Genomic DNA, 19,751 nt, shown 5'->3' with positions numbered 1-19,751 from the left:
AAAATAAAAACTAATTCATTTTAAAATAGAAAAATATGAAACTAGTTTTAATTTTTTTAAAAATTATAATCTATCTATTATTGCTATATTTGAATCTTATTTATTCAAAAATAATAGGCATAACTACAAGCAACCAAATACTATGAACATAAAAAATGGCTTAAAATAAATGACAAGTACAGTGTCAATAGATAGGTTACATTTTTAGAAAAAAATTGATACCCATTTTGTATTTTTTTATTTAATGAATTAATTGTGAATTTTTTAGTTTAAATTTGAATATTTTTAATTTTTATAAAATGGAAAACCACCCAAAGCGTAAAATTTGCCCGGTTTCTATAGTTGGATAGTCTATTTTATTTGATTTTGTAGTTTAAGTTTGACAACCGGACTTTTAATATAGTTCAAGGGTAAACTGAACTTTTCCCTAAAGAAAAAGACTGAACGCTGTCAAAGTTGGCTGCACCTATGACCTATGTTACCGAGGTAACTTGTTTAGCATGCCTACCCTCAAAATGAGCATGGCTGGCCGCTGGCATCTGGCTAGTGCCATGGCAGCAACCTGAAAGAGTGTAGAAATCAGCAAAGTTCGTCAGCGATGAACGATGTTTCTAACAGGAAGCAAACAAAACAAATTGGATGCTGCTTACTTCCCTGCACCAAACCCTATTCAACCACACCTGTCAAATCTGGAGTCCCAGATGTGATCTTTTCATATATATATATATATATATATATATATATATATATATATATATATATATATATATATATATATATATATATATATATATATATATATATACATATACGCTGTGTTCGCTTAGCTTGTCAGCGAACCAGCCAACAGTACTGTTCTCTCATATTAAATCAGCATCGGTCACCGGCTACCAGCCAGTCAGCAGTACTATTCTCTCATAATAAATTAGCACCAGCCACCAACCACAGCCAAGCGAACACAGCGATAGTCAATAATTTGAGCTGCAGTCCAACACTAAACTTTTTTTCCTCCGTTGCTACAGACCATATGCATGAATTTTCTGAGCCATCGCTTGAATCATGCAATTGAAATGTAATGCAGATGCCGGGAACATTGGATGTGCATTGCCGAATGGTATGACGAACAATTTAATCGGATGCTACAATGTGTCCGCAATCACTATAAAACTTTTTTTCTTACACACTAATCCAATATTTCCTACGTTAAATCGTCAAAATGAATATTGGACACTCACCACCTGAGCCATGCCCATTGAGCAATGGATAAGATCGTAGCACTGAACCACTGAAGACTGATATATATAACTCATGAGTAAGTCACCTGTTCCTGTTCTTCCCAGATTCAAAATGTCCCATACAAACCTGTACTGTACCTGAAACCGTAAGGTGGGGTCCTGGAGTACACAATTCAGTCTTCAGGGCAGCACTAAAAAACATATATCAAACACAATCTTGTCATTTTCCTTCTCTAGTTTTTCTATCCCCATGAAGTGTCAAATGATTTGTATTTGTCAGGTAGCATACATAAGCAGAGATCTCGGCAGATTGTAGCATAGTATGAGCAGAACTTGTAAAGAAAGTAGTTGGTGATAGTTTGAAGCTGCCAGGGACCAAAACCCATGACAAATGACGAATACATTATCTTCTGCTGTAAGCTAAGTCATGGGCCTTGTTTGGATCACGCTAGAAATCTAGCGCGCACGTTTCCCGAAAAGAGAATCTCTCATGCATGGTGTACTAAATGAAATCAATTTGCAAAATATTTTCAGAGATGGGTGTAACTTTTCGCGATGAATCTAATGACGGTAATTAATCGATGATTTGCTACAGTGATGCTACTGTAACCATCCTATAATCGCGCGGTCAAAGGCCTCATTAGATTCTTTAGCGTCACTAGCGCGGGGATTCTGAAATTGGTTTTGTAAACTGGCTTTGTTTGACATTGTAATTAGCGGTCAAAATATCACTATTCCTAGCACGAGGAGAAACCAAACAAGGCCATGATTAGTCAGTTATACACTATGACCTTCGGATGTATATTGTGGTCATGTTAAACTATGAAGATGAGCAGAGGAGTGTTTCTGTAATTAGCCCCAATAAACTGATCTATGTGCAAATATGTATATTATTTTAAACTTTATATCGTGATGACATGTATTACATTTGATGTTATAATTGTATGATTCGACATTATAATTGTATGGAGAGCTTAACAAAAGATAAAGAATGCATAAATCAGATTGATAGATGTAATGAGATCGTCAAACACAATATGATCAATCAATTTTGACTAGAACAGTGGCATTTGCAAATTTAATGAGCAAGACACATAACCAAATAAGACCTATCAACAAAAACCATTTGATTTTACGATACCAATCCTAGGAAATGTACAGTTCCAAGGCACAACTTTGTCCCAAGGCCATGTTTGGCGTCCAAAATCCATAGGCTTTAGTTTAAATGTGATCCAAACCATAAAAATACCTTCAGAGCTTCCTCCAGCTGCATAAAAATTCAAGAAAGATCTAGAACACTATAGGCCATAAAAATAATAGGCTAGCTAATAAGCAAATCATGGACCTACTGGACTATATTGTAGTAGATCTGAGAAGGCCAGATCATACAAAAACAAATTGGAAATATATATTCTGGGTTCTATATTAGTTTATGGACCTGTAAAATGCGTCAGGAGAAATGCAGATACAGTGAAGAAAAGGCTTTATCTGATTTCTTCTTATGTTGCATGCATAGATGGCCTTCAGAAATGAGATATACGTACCTGCACTTCCAAAAACACGTGGAATGATGGCCATTAGAGGGTACCTGGGCTCAGAGCTATAAGATGATGAGGCAAGTGAACACAGTTCAGTGGTTCAGATCTTTGCTTTTTCGTCTGTTACTCTGGTGTTTGGAGGGGGAACCCAATATGTATCCGCAACTCTTGTTCAAACTCGACCACGTCACACAGTCTTGTGCTTGCTCTCGCTGCAGGTCTTGGAAGTCGTCGTCCGCAACTCTTGTTCAAACTCGACCACGTCAGCAAGTTCGTTCTGCTATTTCTAGAATTTGGTATCCGCAACTGTTAATAAGCTGGAATACACATTTAGTTCTACTGGCCAAATTTGATATCCGCAACTGTTAACATGCATGCTTAGTAAGCATTAAGTTTCTTAGTTGTTCAATTCCTTCCACTGAACATGGATCCCGCACTTGGTTCCTTCGGACCTCTTTTTATCAATTCCCCATACACCAAACCCTACATAGAGGAAGCTTAGAAGTCAACAATGCAAAATTTACTAAAGAAAGCCTTCTTCTGGTAATGTTATTTGCTATCTGATTCCAAAAGAGTCACGCACACCATTACAAACCAGAAAACAACTAGAAATATAAGCCAAGTACGCTAAACGAAGCAGTTGAGGTTTACATCACATTACAGTGTGGTCATACCTCACTCACCTAAATAATCAGCACTCTAAGTTCTCTTATCGAGTCAACAGAATCAAGGGCCATATATTTTAATATGAGCACAGCTCAGACCAAGACCCCTGTCCCTTTCCCAAAATCATGTGCATGCAATTTTGCACGGTGCACCGGGCAGATCAGAGTTCCCTGCTCAAATAAATTTGATTCAGCCTTCGCTTTTCCTCTTAGACACACGGAATAAGGAGCCGTTATATATAGATATAGATGAGCTATGCTCTGGTACCCGGTCATCTGAAATACAAGAAGCCCAAACATCAAGAGGGAGGCAGCCAGGCAGGTCCTCTCTCGCCACACCCTCTAGCATTTGTCATATCCTGTTATTATCCATCAATGGGGAGGCCTCCTTGTTGCGACGAGAAGGGCCTCAAGAAGGGCCCCTGGACCCTTGAGGAAGATCAAAAGCTCATGAACTATATCCAAAAGCATGGGCATGGAAGTTGGAGGGCACTACCTGAACTAGCTGGTACGTCCACTGTTAAACATTTCTGTGTCTTGTGCCCTTAGCTTTCAGAAAAAACTTAGTTTTGCGTATTTTTCTTGCAGGCCTGAACAGATGTGGCAAGAGCTGTAGGCTAAGATGGACAAACTACCTCAGGCCAGACATCAAGAGAGGAAAGTTCTCCAAAGATGAAGAGCAAACCATCCTCCAGCTCCATTCCATCCTGGGCAACAAGTACTAATAACTGCACCTAGCATACTTTACATATCAACTGTTTTGGCTAATCTGTAATCAAACCCAGGTGGTCAGCAATTGCGAAAAACCTCCCTGGACGGACAGACAACGAGATCAAGAACTACTGGAACACCCACCTCAGGAAGAAGCTCATCCAGATGGGTATCGACCCAATGACCCACCGTCCAAGAACAGACTTCTTTGCAGCGCTCCCACAACTAATCGCGCTTGCCAATCTCCACCAGCTCATTGAGCAGCAACAGTGGGACGGCCACATTACAATGTCACAGACTGAGGCAGTCCAGGCTGCCAATCACCAATACATGCAGACAATGTTTCAGACTGCAGCGTCCATTACACCCAACTCCACCACAATTAGTAGCCTCACAGCTGACCTTGAGCAGATCAGCCACCTTAACCCTCAGCATATGTTTTCTTCAACTCTTCTTGAGAGTACTGGTGGCGAAGACGTAGCCACGCAGGTGCCACACAACCAAATGCCAAGCGCTTTCTTTGACCAACCAGTTAGCAATATCAACCTGAGTTCAGATAACAACGTGAGCAGCAGTGAGCAGTGCCATATTGAGGGACATGTCGGCCTAACCTGTTGGTCTGAGAACTCATTACCACCACTCACGGACATGTCGGCCTCCAACCCTTGCAATGCTATCAGCACCTCAAAATGCGGTGCCAGCAGTACACTATCACCTAGTTGGTCAGAGATCCTTCTTGATGAAGAGCTCATGAGAGAATTTGAATGAATTCCTGAGTTTCAGTTGTACAATACCCTTTGTGTGGCTTGCACCTTTTAGATTTTAGGGTTATTACCACTTCTTTCTTTTTTCCTTAAATTGATGCATGCATTTGTTGATTCATAAAGAATTCGATGCATGAGTCTACACATATATACTTGTAAATATAAAGTACATGTAAAAGTTACTGATAAAAATCCGACATGCTTTGGCTTAACTTGCCTTTTTCATTCCTTCTGTTAAACTACCATACTTAAGTCCTGTATCTCCTGATTGCTCAGAAGTGGACCACTCACCACTTTGATATAATGTCATGAATATTTGATTGCAGACTCTAGACATTAACAATTTGTGTGCAACAAGTAACATGTATGGAAAAACTGGCACTTTATGCAGGTTGATGTTCTAAATGGGTATATGAGGAAATACAGTTTGATGGTGCGTGATAAAATAAAACATTGTAGATGCTGTGTATAAATACAAGAGTAATACAGTATGGAGAAGAACCTTGTCGGGCAGTTAGAGGATTGACAAGTCTCAAGCTGCTATCTCAACTAACAGGAAACTGGTAGGAAATATAGGAAGGACCTGAACAGCAAAACACACGCTGCTGTCACCTCTAATATTTAACTGTACTGATCATAAATCGATCAACTTATGTTACACGCTACTAATGTTTTGTCTTCACTCATTGTCATCATGTCCTTGTTTTACAATATAAACATCCTCTACTGTGAAACTATACACATAAAAACTAACCTCAAATGACATGCTTTCATATGGGCTGGTAAGAGTCCCTCCTTTTTCCTCCTAGAATCGACAGCTACAACTACAAGTACAAAAAACAATTTGCTTGCCAAGCACTAAAAAGTCATACAATTTATTAGGATGAAAACAAATTCAATGTACGTTGGTTAGGGCATCAAGTTTCCTAGACCACTGATAAAAAGAATGAATATAGCCATATAGGTTCAATAATAGTTCAGATACTATTGCGATTCGCAACACCTAAAACTCACAGTAGAAGACTGCTCATGTGAGAAGATGGTTACAGACTAGTAGTTCATATGAAACCTATGTAGTAGCTTTCCTTTTGTCTCTCTGTGGTCTTTGTGCTTGATAAAAATCTCCGACATTTTCTAAAACATCATGATTTCACCCCAGGAGATCTGTTTGAACTGAAATACAATGTCACTTTTGGTGTAAATTACCCAAAGGTTTTGACTGATCACATCACTTGTTAGGCAGAAATTGCCCAATTTCCCTATTTTTTATCCAACTCCATATAGTGTACTAATGACCATAACATTCAGTGATGTCAGCATAATAGCCCTAGTCTCTCAAGCAATCCTAATTTACATCATAATTCACAAACCCGAACAAAACAATCGAATTAATTACCAAGACCACGACTGCACGTAATCTCTCGCGTACCAGGAGGAGATCGCAGGGGTGGAAAGCCTGGCGCGCGCAGCGATCGCGGCGGCGAAGGAGACGGCGCCATCAAGGCCCGCCGGCTTGTGCATGCTCATGGCTGCATCCTCAGCTCCCCCTTCGTCTCATGTTGCTTCTACTCCGCACACCCCACACGAGCTGCTCCGCGAAGCCTTTTTACGGGATCAACTCCGGGAGCCACGCCGCTGGAACACCTCCGCTCGACGCGGCGCGAGGTGGGCGGCGAGCCGGCGAGGAAGATGGGAATGGGTTCGGTTGTTGTAACCGTTGGGCCTGCTAATATGGGTCCGGAATGGTCCACGAGATACCCCGGCCTGATGGGCTCTGTACTTTCGGCCTAATGCCCACAATGGCCCAGTGAATACTGCCAGCCGGAAAGCCCGTTGGCCAGCTCCGGCGCCATGGCGTCTCCGTGCGTGGCACCGGCCGACGCCGAGCCCGTAGCAGACGCCGTCGCCGGGCCGCCCCAGGGAGAGCTGGACGCCTGGCCAGCAACCGGGAAGAGAGCCGCGCCTTCGGGACCATCTCCTGCCTAGGGGAAGGGGTATCTCGACTTCGTCCGGTCGGGTCGTGCCGCTACAAGGAGGGCGATGTGGTCGAGATCTGGGCCTTCAGGGAGCGCTGCGATGGCATGGCCGTGTGGCAGAAGCCATCCGCATCTGCATGTGCAGCCACTGCTTTCCTACCACTGCTCCCTCCCGATGTGCAGCCACACAGCCGCTCATGATCGTTAAAAAAAGATCACCAAGATAGTTTATTGAACAAACAACAGTTTTATATTTTTTTTTCGAGGAGAAGAGAGTTTATTTATTACTCAGAAAGATCAAAGATGGTTACAATCACAAGCAATAAGCTGCTCAACACGCACTGGGGAAGCAAAACACCACACTCAGAGCGCTTGCCAGTCCTATATGGTTTCCAATGCAGATGTTTTTACTATATAGTACTACACTAACATCTACTGTTAATATTTACAAACATGAGCGGCAAAGCTCTTCACATTTCTATTCCATATGAAACTCTCCCCTTCATGTTCTACATACGTTCTACATACGTTGATGGTTGGCACCAACCATCAACTCAGTGAGCTCCGCAGTCAGCAGTCACAGATTCCAAATTCCTTGTTTTTCCATGCGGCAGATAGTGAGCATCTCTTCATATTTTGAAGCATTGACGAAGCCCCATAGCTACATCGGATAGATTATTGTTAATTCGCTATCACATTTCATCGTGGCAAATGAAATGATGAAAACTGAAACATATGCAGAACATTTTTGTAGTCTTGATTGCGTACCTCGACATCTTTGATTTTGAATTCCTGGGTATGGGATAAGCATGGATTGTTAAAAGTCTCTGAGGTGGAACTAGAACCATTCAGACTGCAGAGATCACAGAGCACACAGCAAAAATATGTGAGGCGTAGGAGAAAATAAGATGAAAAGCATGAAAAATGTGCTTGTGCCTGAAAGACATGAAACTAGGAATGTATGTCACATGATGCTGTGGAAGGATAGAGATTACAGGTCTCCATCGAGATAAAGTGCGAAGTGACCACCACCTCCCATTGCCAAATAATCAGTTGAGCAAAATGTAAAATAGTTATTAGCACCTGCAGTAAGTTTGAAAGAGATACTAAGAAAGAAATTAAGAAAAATCTTTGATATTCAACAACATGATGTTTCCTTAACACCAAGCTAATAACAGTATCAGCACTATCTTTAAAGCAGCACTGATTTTCTGGATACATGAACATTTTGGTTAAAGAAGTTAGCATTCCAGAACTAGGCAACACTGATTATCATGGATACATGAACACTTTGGTTAAACATGTCAGCATCCCAGAACCAGGCATTTAGGGCAAGGAACAGGGAGACATCTTATTTCTGATAGCACAGCTAGTGGTACAGAACTCAGAAGTGTACGAAATCAATGCACAGCAAAAATGTGTAATTCCTGTTTTTCAGGTTGGAGCAACTCCAACAGATTGATTTTCCCCTTTCCCCTTTCCACTTTTTAGCCATAAAGGGGATTTAGGGGAAAAATTTAGCTCCAACAAATTGATTTTCCCTTTTCCCCTTTCCCCTTTCTCCTATATTTCCCACCCCTCTCCCCTTTTTAAAGGGGAATTCCACCTTCTCCCTTTCCTTCCATTCTTTCCTAGCCACAAGATCCACATGCATGAGAAGATCATGGCCACTCATGAATTAAAGGGAAAGGGAAAAATCAATCTGCTGGAGCACATCTCCCCAATAAACTAAAATTGTGATGGGAGATTCCCCTATAAGATGAGAAAGGGGAAAGGAAAAAATCAATCTGTTGGAGTTGCTCTTATAAAGATCCTGTAAACTTAGAAAACAAAAATTACCTGTTGGACGGCATATAACAGGATGGCCTTCTACATTGGTGAACACAAAGCATTCATTAGTCCCCTGAAAGAATAGATGCAAGTACAATCAGTGTAATGGAAAATAGGCATCCAAAATTCAGCAGCAGCATGTGTATCAAACCTGATATTTCCTCTTTATGATAGGCTGCAGTGGGGCCTCAACCAAACCACCAAAAACTGCTCCTCTTCGATCCCCAACTATCTGGGACAGCGGTACAGTACATATTATCATGTGGACATCAGTAACTAAACTATAGAACTAAAGCATCATGCCTAAATGGTGCCCAACCATTTAATCAAGTTTTTTTTCCCAAAAACCTTATCTCTGTATCTAGGATCAAATCCAGCAGCAGAGTTGCAAATAGAATAAGGGATTCTATATAATAATGTTCCGATGATATAAGTATGAAAATTCAAGGTGCTGATTAGGGATATATGTTTATTTTGGCAAACTTTACAAGATAAAAATCCAGTCAGCATAACAACTGAAGAAAGGAATTGGGCAATGAACAGAACCTGTTTTATATGGATGCATAGAAGAAAGAACAGTACATAATTCCAGAACCGAACCATAATTCCAGATTCCACATTAAACTTTTCTTGATATATAAATACAAAATTTGAACAATCTGCTGGCAGATGAAACTTTATACCAAGAAACTTGTGATATTAAGGTCTTCAATTAAAACCTAATATGTCCACTTTATGAAAAAAGTGCTACGAATATATAGAAAACCTCTGGTGATTTGAAATGATATCACAGGGTTTGACCTCATATGATCAGAGTGTCAGTGCTTCTATTTTTTTGCAGAATACTGCATTGACATGACACAGCATCCTATTGCACTAAAATTAGCAGCAGTACTTCTATACACTATACCAGAGTAGAGTGGTAATATTTCATCATGCAACAGTAAAAAGGGATACATTGAGTAATTATATTTCCCGAAATGTAAGGGTAACAAACGAACACCATATAAAAATGAGAGTATGTAGCATACCAGAAGTGAGTAGCCAGCACAAAGCCTGCTCCTTCTATACAGAGTAGACAAAGATATTCCATGTCTCCAGGTACTGCAGAAGTGTGAACATAGACATCAGAAAGTTGAGTATATTGTAAAGATGGTAATGAACAGAACCAAATTTATGTTGCATAGATGTTTTGAACCTGTAAACCAACATCCAGTTCCTTCCTTGAACAAGAACAGGAAGAGATGAATAAAGAACAGATCGCATCATTTCTGACAAAAGAACAGATGGTTCGGACATAGCTGGCAACTTATCATGCAAAGCCGATTCCTTTGATCCCTTCATCTCAAACCTGGGTGCAACTGATTCTGTTTGACCTGTGAATTCACCCTCAAAGCTGCAGGCGGGTTTCTGTCTGAAATTACTGAGTCCTGCCTTGTTAATAATCCTTCCAATGGAATGCTTCCCTCTACTGAGCAAGCCTTTCCTCCCACTGCTTGCCTTTCCAACAGGTGTTAAAGTTGGATATTCCACATCTAGATTATGCTCAGGTATGGTCTCCATTGAATCCTTGCTGGAGGTTGTGGAAGAAACAAATGACATCAGAAATGATCTGAAGGAAGATGTGTCAGGACCATCAGGAGTCTCGGAATTTTTGTCAGAATCTTCATCACCAAATAGTGTGTCTTTTCCTTCAGCAGCATCCTAAGAGAGAAAGAAACATTAAGCTTTCAACACCATGGATAGGTCAATGGAATGGTTGACAGTAATTGCCATTTTATTTGCCAATTATTCAGAAGCTACACAACCCATCAGTATTTCCAGTTACAGGCTCTTTCCTTTCATGGAGGCACCATTCAAACTTTTTCTCTATGCAAAATTGCAAACAATTACAGCATATAACAGTAATAATATATCACAAGACACTTGGATTTGCCACTTTTCAGTTTGTCATTACCCTGGATGTTACTTATCTCCGAAATTGCATGCTGCAACAGCTCAAAAGTAAAAGCAGCTTACAGCAACAGCAACAACAAAGCCTTTTGGTCCCAAGCAAGTTGTGTAAAAGTGACTTCTATGAAACGGATGTTAAGTTTGCTGGTTTATAAGGCCCGATGGCAAATCTGAGAAGGTGTTCGCCTGGTTCTGTGATGTACTAATGTCATGAGAGCGATAGTAGATAATTTCTCATTTTTCGTATTTTGCAATGCATATGGAGAGCGCTTCGTCCTCAGGACTCAAAAAAAAGAGAAAGAAATTAAAAACAAAGAAGCCTAAACTGCTATCATGTGCAGAAACTTAACTAGGCAAACATTTGGGTAATATCTTAAATACCCATTTTCTCAAACATAGAAGGGGAGAATTAGAGCCTAATCGAAATCTGAGTATTGGCTAAGTGTGTACCATCTTCCTGGTTTGGTGCTACCCCAGTGCAATTTGGGTCCATAATTTTGCTCTACCAGCAAAGTAATATCCATAGAGGCTTTATCACACTCGGGCACTCCATAAGTCAACCACGAGGATAAGATCCCGATGAATTAACACTCATAACGCATCTCTCAGTTCCCAATTAGCAGGGCCGCAGCGAGGATACCCTAAACCCCCCAAAAAGCCAAACAAAACCCAGCAAAAAACAGCACCGGTCGACGGAATATACACGCCGACGCTACACTTACATCCAATTGCTCGGATCGGGAACAGCAAGCGCAGAAATGAAACGGGATTTGCGGAGCAGAGCGATCGGCCTTCGGGGCGAAGGTGAGGAGGGAAGGGGAAAAAGGAGGTGGCGCAGGAGGAGCTCACCGGGAGGTGGGAGGGGTGGTGCCGCTGGCGCTCCCGCTCGGAGACGGGGTTGAGGATGACGGTGGCGAGGTCGGACACCAGGTGCGCCGCCTTCCCGCCCAGGGCCGGCAGGTACCCCATCCCCGCGCCCCTTGCGCTGCGCTGGTGGGATCAAGGTTCAGGTCAGGAAGGCAGGCGAGGGGAGCCCGATCGCCATCCCCGTGCTTCTCCTCCTCCGACGCTGCCGGAGCCAAGCCGAGCCTCCTGAGTCGAGAGCGTTCGAGTTCGAGTTCGAGTGCGGGGGATTTTGGGTGAGAGACGGCGGAGAGACCGGTGGAGAGAGAGGCGGGTCGGGGGTGCAGAGCTCGCCGCGCGCGCTGTGCCCGTGGGTGGGGGATGGATCCCGTGGCAAGGGACGACACGTCACACGAGACATTCCGCTCTGACCTTTGCCGCGGCGGTGGCCGGGGCCGCGCGGCGCGCCTGCGGATGGGAAGCGGGAGTTTTTTTTTTGATGGCAGAAGCGGGAGTCACCCTTGTTAACAAGTTGCAAACATCAAAATTCCAAAAAAAATTCCGACACCTGCATGGAGACTTAAATCTAGACAAAATAAAAAACGCATTGCATAGTTTGCCTGTAAATCGCGAGACGAATCTAATGAACCTAATTAGGTCGTAATTAGGCTCTAAATTGCTACAGTAATACTACAGTAAACAACCTCTAATGATGAATTAATTAGGTTCATTAGATTCGTCTCGCGATTTACAGACGAGTTCTGTAATTTATTTTATAATTAGTCTATATTTAGTACTTCAAATTTAAAAAAAATATTTTTTAAAAAACTTTACACGAGACAACTAAACAAGCCCTCTGTCAGCGAGCCGCATGTGCGAGTCGGGGGCCTCCGGTTCGTTCTTCCGAGACCCGCGCCGCGGCGGTTGGCCCTTGGCCGGTTGCCACGCAGCATGCGGCTGGCAAAGGCAGGCGCGACCGAGCGAGCCGCGAGGGGCCGTGCGCGGCGGGCGCTCCTATACATTTTGTGGAAGATAGATAAATTATCCATTTTAAAAATTTATTAGGCTCAATTATCTACTATAAATATATTCAATATTTTGATAGTGTCAACTCAATATTTTTTTAAATAGATTCAACACTTTATGATTAAAATGTTGAAAACTGTACAGACGAATGTTGAAATTGAAAGTACAAAATATTGAAAATACTAAATTGAAATGTTGGAGGCGCTTCTTCTCCGGCGAGCTTGGCACAAGGCGGCGGCGGTGCGCGCCCGCGTGGAGGAGCGGCAGCGTGCGTGGGGCGGCGGCGGACGGCGAGCGTGCCGCGCACCCGCGCAGAGCTGCGGCGGCGGGCGGCGGCGCGCTCCTGTGCGAAGCAGCAGCAGAGCATCAGCGGCGGGCGGCGGGGCGCTCCCGCGCGGAGCAGCGGCGGTGCGCGCCCCCGTGGAGCAGCGACGGCGGGGCAGCGCGCGGTGGCGGGGTAGGGGAGGGCCGGTGCGTGGGGCAGGAGAGGCCCAGCGGCGCGGCCCGGCGTGGGTGGCGGCGGGGGCAGGGGAGGGAGCGCGGGTGAGAGAGGGGGGAGTGTTTAGGTTTGGGTGTGTTGATCCAACGATTATAGATGGTTGCACGAATCTCAAATACTGGAAGGTGAGTAAGAAAAAATCTACCGGAAGATATATATGATTCATGGTGCGCGGCGGGCCGGGAATTGCGGAGTACGTAGGCCTGTCGCTGGGCCCGGATGACGTCGGTGCGTGTGGTTGGACCGAACAACAGCCCATCTAAGTCTTCTTGAGCCGACATGGGCTCAATAATACCGCGGAATCGATCATGCGAGTGTAGTGTAGGAGTAGTGTGTGCCGAGTTACAACGATAATTGCCGTGTTTGGTTGACACCACGAAAAAATTTTCACAAAAAGACGAATATATGTATGTAGTACTAAACAAAATTTATTTGCGAAACTTTTTTATGGATGGGTGTAAATTTTCGAGACAAATCTAATGACAGTAATTAATCCATAATTTGTTATAGTGATGCTACAGTAACTATCCTCTAATCGTGCGGTCAAAGACCTCATTAGATTGGTCTCGCGAATTTACCAGGAGTCCTGAATTCGCAAATTTTTTTTCAGCCCTAACCAAACACGGCCAATGCATATCCATCCGAAGTCCAAACTCATGGCAGTTAGCACTGAGAAAGCAAACTTGCTTTGACATCAAGTCATCAACAGGATGAGCTGTATACAATCCACTAATCCAGCACGCCTGCCATTGTCAAGTGTCAACCAACCACGCCAGCAATTCCACATTTCCGTCGGTAAAATTTCGTTCCAGGCTTGACAGATCCCCATTTCCCATCCATACAATAAAATTGATCCAGATCAGATCACTAATTAGTACACGCTATATACGCCCGCGTCCCCCCACTTTCCTTAAACCCGCTTACCCTGCATTTCCTCCGCGCATTTTAATACTCCCCTCCTCCCCTGCCCGGACGGACGCGCACTCCACCACCACCACCACCGGGCCCGTCTCGAGATCCCGCATCCCAGGCCCCGCCGCCGATGGCGACGCTAAAGGTCCCCGCCACCGTCCCGACAGCCTCCGACGACTGCGAGCAGCTCCGCAAGGCGTTCCAAGGTCTGTCCCTCCCCTCCCGCTCTCTCTCTCTCTCTCTCTCTCTCTCTCTCTCTCTCTCTCTCTCTCTCTCTCTCTCGCTCTCGAGCGCGCGCGCATCTAGGCCCCGTGTCTTGGCGCGCTGCCCGCCCGCATTTCCCTTGTCCGTGCGACGCCTGCGAAGGTGACGCGATCGCGCGATCTGACCGTGCGTTTGTCTCCCCCGCGGGGGCCGTGCAGGGTGGGGCACGAACGAGGCGCTCATCATCTCCATCCTGGGCCACCGCGACGCCGCGCAGCGCCGCGCCATCCGCCGCGCCTACGCGGAGACGTACGGCGAGGAGCTCCTCCGCTCCATCACCGACGAGATCTCGGGCGACTTCGAGGTAAACCGCACCATCACTAGTCATCGCCGCACGCGCTGGAATCCACCTCCGCGCGAGCGCGACCAGCCGTTCCCAGATCTCTCCCTCATCGGGCTGTGATGAGACCAGAGGGCCGTGATCCTGTGGATGCTGGACCCGGCGGAGCGGGACGCGGTGCTCGCCAACGAGGCGGCCAGGAAGTGGCAGCCCGGGAACCGCGTGCTCGTCGAGATCGCCTGCACGCGCGGCTCCGCGCAGCTCTTCGCCGTCAGGCAGGCGTACCACGAGCGCTTCAAGCGCTCGCTGGAGGAGGACATCGCTGCGCACGTCAAAGGAGACTTCCGCAAGGTGATGTGTTTCTCTCATTTCTTGTGTAGTGCCTCCAGAATTAGCCTCGATACTTCGATTTGATATATTTGTCTGCTAGTGAATGGAACAATATTATATTATTCATACCTGCTAATCTTCGAAGGATATCTGATTGTGGACACGACCTGGATTTGTTAATTTTTATTTCTCAAATGTTGATTAAAATCATGTAGTTATCGTAAGTATCAATGTGCGACATTGATCAGTTCTGTTCTGAAGTTGATAGACGAGTTCAAGATCGTTAAATCCCATGCTTATGATGTTGACTTTTGACCCACAATGTAATGAAATATTAAATAGATTGGTGGATCTAAAATGTTTGTTAATGAGATTGGTAGTTGTATCCCATTGTGTAAAATATTCATTATAGATTGGTCTTTATGAAAAATTCATATATGATCTGTTTCCTTTGTCGCATCCTGGTGACCTGTAAAATTTAACAGTCCAAAATGCAGTTCTGGTCCTCCTTAAAGCAGAGGTCGAATCATTCAGTTTTCATTCATTCCAAATCTGATGCCCCCGTTGCCCTGTCATTTCCTCATTTTGTTTGTGTCACTCTTAAAATAAGGTTACATATGCAAGACTTAATTTGTTCAGGTTTGCTAGTTTAAAGGGTGGCTCACTTATTGTCATTTTAGTTTTTGGCAACCTTATTCTAGTTTCATTCACTAGCTCCCTGAGCTTTCGACAATAGGGAAAACAGTGCAAAAAAAGGAAACATTGCCAAATTCTGTGATCTGACCTTTGTTTTATTCTTCATTTCAGCTGTTGGTGCCACTTGTAACTGCATACCGCTATGATGGACCAGAGGTCAACACAAGGTTGGCACACTCAGAAGCCAAAATACTTCATGAGAAGATCCATCACAAGTCTTACAGTGATGATGAGATCATCAGAATCCTCACCACTAGGAGCAAAGCTCAGCTGCTTGCTACATTCAATTATTACAACGATGCATTTGGCCACCCAATCAACAAGGTGCATACATATCTAATAAACTTATGTTGTTTTTTGCTGTGATACAGGAAATGACCAACTTATTATTTACCATTTGCAATATCTATGTGTGCTTCTGCATTGCACTACAGTTGAATCAGATTATGCAGTTGTGGAATGAGTAAGGTGCATCTATGGTTGCATTTTGTCCCTCGTTTACTATCACAATCCACATTAATAAAAATCATCCATTCATATTCTGAAGGCAAATAATAAGCTGTTCCTTGTGCCTGCTTTTGCTGATACGACTCTGTTCTTATAATGTTTATTCATTCACCCAATTAGAAAGGAGCATGTGTAACATTTGGAAAGCTGTTTACTCATTTTAGTTCCTACACCCTTCAAGATCAGCCTTATCCAATAGTTAGTGTTCAGCCCATGTTGCTTATGTCTGGATTGGTTGCATCCATTATGACAGATACACTTTGTTGATCTATTTCCATTTGCAGCTTGTTCTGTTTCGTATTTGGTACAGAAATTTCATGATGCTCTGGCAATGCTATCCATGTTCAGAACTATATTACACTTTGTAATATTTGAATTCTGAACTATATAGGACTATAGTTTTTTTTTTCTCGAATACATAGTTAAATTTCTTTCTAGATCATTTAATGTCTTAAGATTTCCTTAGTCTTTCTAAGAGAATGAGTTACATATTCATGTGATATGCATGCCATATCTTGACTATACTGATTCACAGTACCGCTTCCTAATTTCTGCTAAAAAACATTTCCATGGTAGATCATGTGTTTTGGTGCTGGAACATGTTGTCCGTGAAAATGTTCTCTTTTCCCAAATAATAGTATACTAACTACTACTGCAGAATCACCTTGCCACTTTGAAGTCAGAAGTACTACTTTTATCAAACAAATTCAGTGATTATAGACTGAGAGTTTACTCAGCTTCAAATCCATTCAGAGCACCTGGTAAAAGTGCTATGTTCAGTTTGATGTTTTGCTGGTTTGAGAGTTTCAGTTCTGTATCATTTGCATGACCTACCATTCTGCCCATATCAACTCCGCAGATCCTCTAGTGTTCTCAGCAAAAATATTCGCATGATTCACTACTGGACTTTCTAGCAAATTCCTCATTGACCTGCTTCCTAATAAGCTCTACGCTCGTCAGGATCTGAAGGCTGATCCCAAGGACGAGTACCTCAAGACACTGCGGGCGATCATCCGTTGCTTCACCTGCCCCAACAGGTACTTCGAGAAGGTCGCCAGGCAGGCGATCGCGGGGCTAGGCACGGACGAGAGCTCCCTGACCCGGGTCATCACCACCCGCGCAGAGGTGGACCTGAAGCTGATCAAGGAGGCGTACCAGAAGAGGAACAGCGTGCCGCTGGAGCGCGCCGTCGCGGGGGACACCTCCGGTGACTACGAGAACATGCTCCTCGCGCTCCTGGGGCAGGAGTGATCAGCCCTCTCGTGTCGCACTGTCGCTGCTCGGTTCAGTGCTGTCGTTTGTGCTCTGATCGCGGGTAATAAACCTAGTATGCGCTGCTGTAAGCCGTTGTGGACGTGAGGTTGTTTCTTCAGTGCTGGTACAGTGTGGTACCGTCGCTGCAGCTTGCATTACAGTGGTGATCAAATAAATGATGTCTGCGATGAATCATTGCATTTGTTTTTGTAGTTATTTGTGGTCAGTAAGATAGCGGGATCTCGAGAAATTAGTTTCTGACTAAGCTGCTGCCTATTTGGGCAGAAAGGTTAAAATTCAGGGATGCTAGGCCCAGATTAGAAGATGATAAACTGCCACCAGCTGAAGAACTCCGGCCAGGCGGCCAATCAAGTACCAATGTTTCTGCGGTGTGTCCGTGTCATTGTCATCAACTAATTTTCCAGCATTGATCCAAATAATTACGTTGAAATCATGCGATTCGAAGTTCAAATTAAGATGACGTGAAAGTCTGCCGATCAAATAAGCTGGAAAAGAAAAGAACGAAAAACGAATAGCAGCTGGGGGAAAAAAAAAAGAGGAGCGTCGTTTAGCCACGGGAAAAGGAAAAGAAAAGGGTTGGGAGCGGGCTTGATGAGGACCGACCAACTCCTCTCCATCTCAACTAGGGAAGACCCCGCCGAATCGGGGGGAATCGACGCGCCACCGCCTCCACCTCCGCCGCCGCCATGCTGCTCCTCCGCAGGCACCTCCTCCCTCTCCACCGCGCGGCCTCCTGGCTCCCTTCCCCCATCTACCACCGGTCCACGTCCACCGCGCCTGGCTCCTCTCCACCTCCACCTCCACCTCCACCTCCACCGCCCCATTCTCCCTCGAGGACTACCTCATCGCCGCCTGCGGCCTCCACCCAGCTCAAGCCCGAAAGACGGCTAAGAACGCATTCGATGAAGCATCCAAAGATGGCAACAAGAAGGCATTCGAGATGCTAAGCCGGTCCCGCCTCAAATCCGCCTCCAACCCCGACGCCATCCTCGCCCTGCTCTCCGGCGTCGGCCTCTCCAGCGCCGACATCGCCGAAGTCCTCGTCGCGCACCCGCTGCTCCTCCGCGGCTCGCCCAAGAAAATCGGCCCCCGCCTTCATGCTCTCCGTGACCGCCTCGGTCTGTCCACTCCCCAGATCGCTTGCTTCCTCCTGGTCGGCTCACGCGCCCTCCGCAGGTGCGACGTCGTTCCAAAGCTCGAGTTCCTCATCTCCTTCTTCGGCTCATTTGAACAGCTCCTCGCGATCATCAAGAAGAGTGACCGCATTCTAGAGGCGGATGTTGAAAGGGTTCTCAATCCTAATATCGCGCTGCTTCGTCAGTGGGGACTAAGTGTTCGAGATATTGCCCAGCTGTGTTCACACCACGCGCGGATGCTTACCTGTAGCCCGGAGCGCATCAAGGAGTTCTTGCTGCGCGCGGAAGAGCTTGGGGTGCCTCGCAGCTCGCGAATGTTCAAATATGCGGTGTCAGTCGTCTTAGATATCACCAAAGAAAAGGCTGCTCACAAGCTTAAGTTTTTGAAGAGTACTCTTGGTTGCTCCGAGAGTGAAGCTGCGATTGCAGTGAACGCCAACTATCCTGCCATTGTCTGAAGACCTCCTTCTCCGCAAGATACAGTTCTTGATCAAAGAGGTTGGAATGGAGCCTCAGTACATTGTTGAAAGGCCTGTTCTGTTAAGTGTTAACACACAGCCTGGAGAAGCGGCTGGTGCCCCGGCATTGTGTCATGAAGGGTCCTGCAGGCAAAGGGATTGCTGAGTAGTAAAGTGGGCTTTTACTCATTGGCTCATATGGGAGAGAAGACTTTCAAATTGAAGTACATCGACTGTCACAAGGACTCTGTCCCTGGGCTCGCAGATGCTTATGCTGCAGCAATTGCTGGTGTTGTGCCCTCTGGAATCAAATTTGAACATCTTAAAATATTCCAATCCTTTTTGTTCGATGGTGTAAGTGCAACTCACGCTCGTTAGCAGCTGGCGATGGTGCAGCCATTTTCGATTCTTCTTTCTGCAGTAGAACAACTGCTGATCTCTGGCTGCTTAGAGCGTCCGCAGTGTTTGTTTCCTAGTTGGTTGGATGCATTAAATTCAGCTATAGGACTGGGTACGAGACACTGTGAGCTGGCTTCTATAGAGAAACAAGTCCCATGGAAAGAATCAAGCACTGTGCATTAAAAAAGAATATAACATTGACACAGGTGACATAACCGCCGAGCATTCAGATTTCAGATTTTCAACGGTCATGTGAAATGCACAGAGAAGTGAAATGCAGGTCACTTGACCGTTGCCTTAAAAAAATGTTCCTTGCTGCTTCCTACAGCACGCCGCTTCTACAAAAGGAGCCCCAGCTTGCTTCCTTCCTCCCAACAATCCTCTGCTGCCTCCTTGTTCCCAGCGGCCTCCTCCTCTGCTCCCAGCAATTTTTCTCTACCTCATTGTTCCCGGC

The 19,751-nt window shown here is 44.8% G+C and overlaps 3 protein-coding genes and 1 pseudogene across 4 annotated transcripts; 3 read left to right on the top strand and 1 right to left on the bottom strand.

The window, feature by feature from the left end:
* The first annotated feature begins 3,571 nt into the window (after nt 1-3,571).
* Nucleotides 3,572-4,939, top strand: LOC120669952 (transcription factor MYB93-like). Its single transcript, XM_039949880.1, has 3 exons — nt 3,572-3,946; nt 4,027-4,156; nt 4,224-4,939. The coding sequence occupies exons 1-3, from the start codon at nt 3,688-3,690 to the stop codon at nt 4,915-4,917; spliced, it is 1,083 nt and encodes a 360-aa protein (XP_039805814.1). The 5' UTR covers nt 3,572-3,687; the 3' UTR covers nt 4,918-4,939.
* A 2,196-nt stretch (nt 4,940-7,135) lies between these two features.
* On the bottom strand, nt 7,136-11,957 carry LOC120669951. 2 transcript variants are annotated; one of them, XM_039949879.1, is made up of 8 exons: nt 11,522-11,957; nt 9,918-10,423; nt 9,751-9,823; nt 8,871-8,951; nt 8,729-8,792; nt 7,885-7,972; nt 7,658-7,742; nt 7,136-7,550 (listed from the first exon to the last, which is right to left on the bottom strand). In XM_039949879.1, exons 1-8 carry the CDS (start codon nt 11,639-11,641, stop codon nt 7,467-7,469), a joined length of 1,101 nt encoding a protein of 366 aa, XP_039805813.1. In that variant the 5' UTR covers nt 11,642-11,957; the 3' UTR covers nt 7,136-7,466. The 2 variants fall into 2 exon arrangements, 1 of the variants encoding a protein (XP_039805813.1); XR_005672904.1 differs by lacking the exon at nt 7,885-7,972 and having other exon boundaries at nt 7,517-7,550; nt 11,522-11,641.
* Nucleotides 11,958-13,955: 1,998 nt separating this feature from the next.
* LOC120670944 (annexin D2-like) lies at nt 13,956-17,495 on the top strand. The gene is made up of 5 exons (XM_039951137.1): nt 13,956-14,158; nt 14,375-14,520; nt 14,629-14,847; nt 15,634-15,846; nt 16,990-17,495. The coding sequence occupies exons 1-5, from the start codon at nt 14,083-14,085 to the stop codon at nt 17,278-17,280; spliced, it is 945 nt and encodes a 314-aa protein (XP_039807071.1). The 5' UTR covers nt 13,956-14,082; the 3' UTR covers nt 17,281-17,495.
* Nucleotides 17,496-17,863: 368 nt separating this feature from the next.
* Nucleotides 17,864-19,692, top strand: LOC120668586 (annotated as a pseudogene).
* Nucleotides 19,693-19,751: the final 59 nt, after the last annotated feature.

This window comes from Panicum virgatum, chromosome 4N (genome assembly GCF_016808335.1).
Source record: "Panicum virgatum strain AP13 chromosome 4N, P.virgatum_v5, whole genome shotgun sequence".
Classification (NCBI taxonomy): Eukaryota; Viridiplantae; Streptophyta; class Magnoliopsida; order Poales; family Poaceae; genus Panicum; species Panicum virgatum.
The sequence above is the reverse complement of the archived record's forward strand: the minus strand, read 5'-3'. Positions and strand labels throughout refer to the sequence as shown.

Coding starts and splice junctions, on each gene's coding strand:
- LOC120669952 (XM_039949880.1), top strand. CDS start 3,688: ATGAGCTATGCTCTGGTACCCGGTCATCTGAAATACAAGAAGCCCAAA. Junction 3,947..4,026: donor GGCACTACCTGAACTAGCTG/GTACGTCCACTG, acceptor TTTTTCTTGCAG/GCCTGAACAGATGTGGCAAG. Junction 4,157..4,223: donor CATTCCATCCTGGGCAACAA/GTACTAATAACT, acceptor AATCAAACCCAG/GTGGTCAGCAATTGCGAAAA.
- LOC120669951 (XM_039949879.1), bottom strand. CDS start 11,641: ATGGGGTACCTGCCGGCCCTGGGCGGGAAGGCGGCGCACCTGGTGTCC. Junction 9,824..9,917: donor AACTGGATGTTGGTTTACAG/GTTCAAAACATC, acceptor ACACTTCTGCAG/TACCTGGAGACATGGAATAT. Junction 7,973..8,728: donor TGTTATATGCCGTCCAACAG/GTAATTTTTGTT, acceptor AACTTACTGCAG/GTGCTAATAACTATTTTACA.
- LOC120670944 (XM_039951137.1), top strand. CDS start 14,083: ATGGCGACGCTAAAGGTCCCCGCCACCGTCCCGACAGCCTCCGACGAC. Junction 14,521..14,628: donor AGATCTCGGGCGACTTCGAG/GTAAACCGCACC, acceptor TGATGAGACCAG/AGGGCCGTGATCCTGTGGAT. Junction 15,847..16,989: donor TTGGCCACCCAATCAACAAG/GTGCATACATAT, acceptor TACGCTCGTCAG/GATCTGAAGGCTGATCCCAA.